We start from the raw sequence: 7,228 nt of genomic DNA, 5'->3' as shown, positions 1-7,228 counted from the left end.
TTTTTTTTTTTTTTTTGGAGATGGGGTTTTGCCATGTTGGCCAGGCTGGTCTCGAACTCCCGGCCTTAAGTGATCCACATGCCTCGGCCTCCCAAAGTGCTGGAATTACAGTCATAAGCCGCCATGTCTGGCCTACAGTGACTAGTTTTAAAGTACTAGTCTAGCAATGGGGCTGGAAAAGGATGTATTTTTAAATTACAGCTGGATGTGGTGGCTCACACCTGTAATCACAGCACTTTGGGAGTCCAAGGTGGCTAGATCACTTGAACCCAGGAGGTCGAGACCAGCCTGAACAACATAGTGAGACCCCGTGTCTACAAAAAAATATTTGTTTGTTTGTTTTTGAGATGGAGTTTCACTCTTGTTGCCCAGGCTGGAGTGCAATGGCATGCTCTCGGCTCACCATAACCTCTGCCTCCCAGGTTCAAACTATTCTCCTGCCTCAGCCTCCCGAGTAGCTGGGATTACAGGCATGCACCATCATGCCCAGCTAATTTTGTATTTTTAGTAGAGACGGATTTTCTCCATGTTGGTCAGGCTGGTCTCGAACACCCGACATCAGGTGATCTGCTGCCTCCCAAAGTGCTGGGATTACAGGCGTGAGCCACTGTGCCTGGCCAATAACTTGTTTTTTAATCTGTTATCACTGTGACATTAACCCGGAATAGCTGTACTAGTATCAACACTAAACTCCTGGGTAAGGAATGACATTTCATGTTTTGGTTGTCATGGGTAATCATTCTTTGAATACTTTTTTTTTTTTTTTTTTTTTGAGATAGGGTCTTGCTGTGTCTCCCAGGCTGGAATGCAGTGGCATGATCATGGCTCAGTGTAACCTCAACCTCCTGGACTCAAATGATTCTCCCACTTCAGCCTCCTGGGTAGTTGGGACCACAGGCATGAGCCACCAGACCTGGCTAGTTTTGTATTCTTTGTAGAGACAAGGTCTTACTCTGTTGGTCTCAAACTCCCAGGCTCAGGCAACGCTCCCTGCTCAGCCTCCCCATGTGCTGGGATTACAAGTGTGAGCCGCTGCAGCTGGCCCTGTGAGTACATTTTACCGAAGTCTTCAGGCAGATTGTTTCATCAAGCAGCACTTGCATCTTTTTTTCCACTTGATTCTGGTCACAGAAATGCTGTTCCATGTGTTTTCCCTTCATTTTAATTTTGAAGGTGCCGGTGCAGGTAACTGAAAGCTCGGGCTTGGTGCGAGCTTAGCAAGCAGCCAGTGCAAGCCATGCTCTGTGGCAGGAAGGAGGAGGGAATGTGTGGGAAACCTGGCGGGATGCCCACAGCAGGCCCAAGGATGCATGTGGCTGCCCCTGGCCCCTGAGTGACGGCAGGCAGGACCGTGGGTCCAAGGTTGATGTCTGAGTGGACCTAGCCCAGCGTGTGACCTTGGACTCAGGCTCTGAGGCTGCTCTCTCCGCTGCTTACTGCCTGGGAACCCTCGCCTTACTGTGAGCCTGGCCCGGTGACCACACACTCATAGATTGTCAAACACCTATCCCTGTCTACCACTCCCGGCCTGTGGGCCTCTTTTCCTTCTTCCCCTGCTCATTCCTCTCTGCCTACTCCCTATTCTGTGCTGAGGCTGGTGCTGTGGCTGATGGGGACACTCTTTCCTGAGCCCTTGCTGGGTGCTGGCCCAGCACCCAGTGCACCTGAGGGGGTGGGCGTGGCCATCTTCATTTCCCCGCAAAGAATCTGAAACCCAGAGAGGCCCAAGATTTGTCTGCTGCCAGGGAGCTACCAGGGTGGCAGAGGCAGAACTCAGCATCCTGTGTGTCTTACTCCCAAGCGGGAGCCTTTTCTGTGGACTGCTGCTGCCTCCCTGATTCCACATTCCCAAAGAGCCAGGAGGCACTGCCGCCCTATTCTGCACTCCCAGCCTGAGGCGCCCAGCCGTCTCCGTGCCGTGGCCCCTGGTGCTGTGGCTGGGGGCGGAGGGCCATTGCGGACCGCCTCTGTTCTCTCTTTGCTCATTGTCTGGTTGATTGAGATGGGGCTTTTGGTATTTTTTGGTGCCCACTTTTTTCACCTCCTATTTCCATACAACGTATTACCAAATTTGTAAAGAAACTTTTATTTTTTTTATTTCAGAACAATTTTTAAATTTACAGAAAAGCCGTAAAGATAGTACAGAGTATTCCACGTCCCCCCTACCCCGGGCTCCCTACCCTGGTTCCCTCCACTGTGAACAGCTGACGTTGCTACTGGGTACACTGGGTCTCTAGGCTACCACAACAAAGTACCACAAACTGGGTGGCTTCAAATGCAGGAAGGTGCCCCCCAAGACCACGCTGGGAGGAAGGGAGAGGACGTGAGGTGGAAGTTCCCCAGCAGGCCCGACCTCCAGAGCACCGCCAGGAGTGAATGGGCTTAGACCTGGGTTCTGGGGTGATGCAAAGGCAGGGACTGGGTCTACCTTCAGACCTCATGCTGTGCCCTGGGCCGGGGCGGGACCAGGCAGGGAAGCCGGTACAGCCCCACTCACCGTGGCAGGTCCACTGTCTGAGCAGATGGCCAAGCTGATGCTGCAGCATGCGGAGAGACGGCTCCGGGAGGACAGGTCCAGGAAGGAGCTGGTGGAGCAGGTGATAGACGGGCAGAAGAACGTCAAGGCCGCCCAGACGAAGCTTGTGAAGGGCCGACGGCAGACAGGTAGTCAGGAGCCAAGTGTCACTGGCCCGGCCCCGTTGTTCCCCACTCAGGTGCTGGGCTGCCACCCTTTCCTGAGCGAGCTACTATAGCTGTCAAGGGTCACGGGGCCCCTTGAGGGAGGCACTCCCAAGTGGCCACACTGAGGCCAGGGGCCTGGCTGGGGAACCCCAGGGGAGGTGCCTCCCTGTCCAGCGCCTGCCCTGACACCCACCGGCCACCTCAGCTCCTGGCTTGGCCCCCAAGTTCAGGAGGTGATTGAGGAGAGTCAGGGGCTGCTGCGGCGCAGGGCGCGGGCAGCCCAGGAGGAGCAGCGGCGCCGTTGTGAACTCATCTCCCAGCTGCGCGCACTCGAGACGCAGCCCACACGCAAGGGCAAGCTCGTGGACCTGACCCAGGTGAGGACACGGTCCTGGACAGGCCCATGCCTCAGGGAGCCTCCGTGCTGGCACTGCCATGGGAGGCAGTTTCCAGGGTTCCCACCAGCACCACAGGTGGGTCTTGCACCACCTGAAACCTGGCCTGCCACCCTCCGTGACTCAGCACCCATGTGCCGCGGGCCTGGGTCTGGCCCTAAGAGTTCACAATCCTGCAGGTGAGGCAGACGCTGAGCCAGTCCTCTGTAACCCCTGGGGAGCCAGTCCTCTGTAACCCCTGGGGGTGGCCAAGGTGGGCTTCACGGAGGAGACCACTTAGGAGCTGCCTGTTGAGGGAGGGCCAGGGTAGAAAGGGCAGTGTAGGGAGAGGGCAGGTGTTCAAAGGCTGGATGGAGGCTGGATGGAGCAGGAGGTTGAGGAGGGTCTGCTGGAAGCCCGTGTGAGAAGGCATGATGAGGGGCCAGGCCTCAGAGGAGCCCGGGGACTCAGCTGCAGAGCCTGGCCCAGCCCCAAAGCCATGGAGAGTGCAAATGGCTGTCTGCCCCAGGCCCCGAAGCCTGGCTGGGGAGATAGTCATGAGCTCCATTTGGGTCTTGCCACAGTGGAGGAGCCTCAGTCCAGCTGAGATGTGCAGACCCACACAAGGTATAGCGTTGCAGAGCAGAGCCCAGGCTGGAGAGGCTGGGAGCATGTTTCATAAGCAGTGTTGAAGCAGAGGGAAGGTGGGCAAGGGGTGGGCCCATGGAGCAGGGGAGGGATCCTGGTGGGAAGCATCAGGGCCCAGCTTGGGGCTTCTCCTACCACCCCATAGACCCCTGGCTATGGCCTGGAAGGAGAGATGTCCATAGTGGAGCTGCGAGAGCGGCTGGCCCTGCTCAAAGAGAATCAGCAGCGCAAGGAAGAAGAAAAGCGGGATCAAATCATTCAGGGCAAGCGCACCAAGAGCCAGGAACTGCAGAACACGGTGGAGCAGATCTCGCTGTGCCGTGCAGCCATGGGGAGATCCGCAGCCTTGAGGTTGGTACTGGGCTTGGGGAGGGTGCCTCTGGGTGGACAGGGAGCAGTAAGCCTGCCTTGTACCCTCCTGGGTGGGTCTCCTTGAAACAACCCGCCACCTTCCTGCCCAGGAAGTTCCCTTGCCGTAACTCCCCTCACCCCTATTATTGTATTAGGTGACTTCCAGGCACATGGGAATGGTGCAAAATTCTGCATCCATGGCTTAGATGCCATGACCTAGATGTGGTCATTTTTGCACCCAGCTCATGGGTCCAACCTTTCACCATATGTGCTTCACGTAGCCAGCTAGCTATTTATGTCTGCAGAAGCATTTGGAAGTAGCTGCAGGAATCAGACACTTTACTCTTAAACACTTCAGCATACATCTAAAAAAAAGATCGTCCTACATAAAACCACAGCACCCTGACACCAATAGAAAATTGAAAAAAATTCCCAACATCATCTAAATATCTCATTTCTTTTTCACATTTCTCCAGGTGTCCAAAGACTGTTGGCCAACTGTGTGTTTTGTTTGTTTGTTTGAGATGGAGTCTTGCTCTGTCACCAGGCTGGAATGCGGTGGCACAATCTCAGCTCACTGCAACCTCTGCCTCCCAGGTTCAAGCCTCAGCCTCCCAAGTAGCTGGGACTACAGGAGTGCGCCACCATGCCCGGCTTTTTGTATTTTAGTAGAGATGGTGTTTCACCGTGTTGGCCAAGATGGTCTCAAACTCCTGACCTCATGATCCGCCTGCTTTGGCCTCCCAAAGTGCTAGGATTACAGGCATGAGCCCAGCCTGGCTAACATTTTTTGAAGACTGCTGCTGTAATTTTTTTTCTTTTTCTTTTTAAACCAGGATCTAGTTGAGGGTGGCAGATAGCTCGTGTGCATACACACACATACAGATGCCTTTTTACTTGTTTGGGGGACAGTCTGGTGATGTTTTTTAGCCCCTTGTGGCTATCCCCTGGCAACCAGGTCAGACATGGGCAGGCATGTCCCCTGGCCCTGGGGTCAGGCTGGCCTCTGGACCCTGGCCTAGTTCCCAGGGAGGCCCAGCTGTTGTAGCAGAGCCTTGTTCGGAGCCTGGCATACAGGGCTCCAGAGAAAGTTTCTGAGTGGGACTGGGTGGGGTGGATGACAGGGCAGACAGAAGGAAGGACTAACCATTGCTGATGGAAGAGAACCCTTCACTATTGGTCCTTAGAGGGGCTGCTGCTCTGGCTGCAATTCAGAGGAGGCACAGGGCAACCGCTGCTGGTGCTATTCAGGGCTGGCTGGCTGCCCACCAGATCCCCAAGGTGGCAAACACCTGAACAGCTCATCACTTCCAGCTGCTGGCCATGGCCTGGCAGAGCTCAGATGCAGCCTGGTTGGTGTCAGGGTGCCTCCAAAGGTCTACCTCCTGCTAAAAAAGTTAGAGGGGGGCTCAGGCATGCACTCAGGCCCCAGGCCATAAATTCACCGGGGCGACCTGGACAGTCAGGCAAGAGTGGTGGAGACGGGGGAACAGCACATGCAAATACCCCAAGGCTGTGAGGTCCACGGACGCCAAAGCCAGCAGGGAACAATATATACCATCAGAAGGATCAAGGGCCATGTCTGCAGATACCTGTGGAGATGCACACCACAGCACCACAGCGTTAGCAGGGAGTACCTCCAGGCAAGAGACAAAAGAGTGTGAGGTCAAAGGGGGCTTTCACATTTGTACCCCAGTTATGCATATAGTTAGTACACCTGTAATACTTTTTTTTTAAAATGTTAAGTTTAAAAAAAGCTGACAGGCGCCGTGGCCCACGCCTGTAATCCCAGCATTTTGGGAAGCTGAGGTGGGAGGATTGCTTGAGCCTGGGAGGTCAAGGCTGCAGTGAGCCATGATCACGCCACTGCACTCCAGCCTGGGCGACAGAGTGAGACCCTGCCTCAAACAAACAAACAACAACAACAAAAATTTTTAAAAAGAAAAAAAGAGCAAAAGGGTAGAAGTGCTGGAGACCCCCCACCCCCAGCCCCTGCGCGGTGGTCCTGTCTGGGAGCGCACCGCGGCCCCTGGGCTTCGCTGTCTGTCCTAAATTATTCCGGTGAACCTCTCCGGCCGCGTAGCTCCTTGTCCCCGCGTCGCTTGGACACGGGTGGCATCCTGGGTCTGGCCTGGGCCTCCCGGCGGCCTGCTTCTGAGCCCGCCGTGTCGCCTGCCAGGTGGGAGGAGAAGAAGGCCCTTGCGGCGGCCCCGGAAGCGCCCTCGCAGGACGAGCGCGTGCAGCAGCTGCGGCACAGGATCTCGGAGAGGGCGGCCGAGCGCAGGAGGCAGGCGGCCTTGCTGCACGTGTCGGCGCCGCGGGCCGCGGGCCCCAAGCCCCGCGTGAGTCCGGGTTGGTGGGTGGAGTCCGGGCGACTGAAAGCCGGGGCCGGGTGGGGATGGCGGGCGCGGCGCGCAGGAACCGGCGCCGCGGGGCGGGGATGGTGGGGAGATTCGCTCCGGGCCGCAGCCAGGAGCTACTCAGCGGCGGGCGCGGGAGGCGGTGGGGGGCGTCCCTGCCCGCGCCGACGCGTTCCCCGACCTGCAGGCGCAGCTGGAGGCGCAGCACTGGCTGGAGCTGGAGCGGAGCCGCGAGCGCAGGCTGCAGGCGCTGCAGCAGGGAGGCTCCGGACCCGGGCCCGCGCGCCGCCTGGAGGCCGCCTGAGCCGGGCAGAGCGCGCCCCAGCCGCTTACGGGCCACCCCCACCCCCACCGCCCCAATAAAGCGTGCGGCCTGCGGTGCGCGCCTCCTCTTCCTTGGCCAGGACCTCCTTGGCCCCGCCGCACCTGCCTCTGCACCCCTCTCCCTCCCTAGCCCCGCATCTGCCCAGAAAAGGATTGCCAGATAAAAAGGCAGGACGCCCAGTTACTGCGTGGGGGCAAACTTATGCTAAAAATGTATCCTCTCCTTATCGGGAATTCAACTTAACTGGGCATCCTGCAATTTTATAAGCGAAATCTGGCCACCCCGGCCCAGGTCCTAGCACTTCCTTACAGCCTAGCACAAGGCATTCCTGGTGCCCACCTCTTGGAACTCCCAGAACTCCTTCCGATGTGGAAATCTGGAACCCCCACCCTTTGCCGGCATCCAGGTGGCTTCACCTAGGGAACCCCCAAGACTGAGTGGCGACTGTGAGCGTGCGTTTGGCTGGGGAAGCGGCCAGGATTCTTGAG

At 57.1% G+C, this 7,228-nt stretch overlaps 1 protein-coding gene across 1 annotated transcript in view; it reads left to right on the top strand.

Annotated features, from left to right (window-relative positions):
- The window catches only part of CFAP99 (cilia and flagella associated protein 99), a 56,671-nt gene extending 49,915 nt beyond the window's left edge, over nt 1-6,756 (top strand). Inside the window, exons 12-16 of the mRNA XM_011936744.1 lie at nt 2,523-2,664; nt 2,908-3,059; nt 3,850-4,055; nt 6,235-6,397; nt 6,603-6,756. Coding sequence (XP_011792134.1) covers nt 2,523-2,664; nt 2,908-3,059; nt 3,850-4,055; nt 6,235-6,397; nt 6,603-6,719 — 780 coding nt within the window. The 3' untranslated portion in view covers nt 6,720-6,756. The remainder of the gene's footprint in view (nt 1-2,522; nt 2,665-2,907; nt 3,060-3,849; nt 4,056-6,234; nt 6,398-6,602) is intronic.
- Nucleotides 6,757-7,228: the final 472 nt, after the last annotated feature.

This window comes from Colobus angolensis, unplaced genomic scaffold, assembly GCF_000951035.1.
Source record: "Colobus angolensis palliatus isolate OR3802 unplaced genomic scaffold, Cang.pa_1.0 Scaffold157, whole genome shotgun sequence".
Lineage (NCBI taxonomy): Eukaryota > Metazoa > Chordata > Mammalia > Primates > Cercopithecidae > Colobus > Colobus angolensis.
Note: the sequence above shows the minus strand (reverse complement) of the source record. Positions and strands in the feature narration are given on the sequence as shown.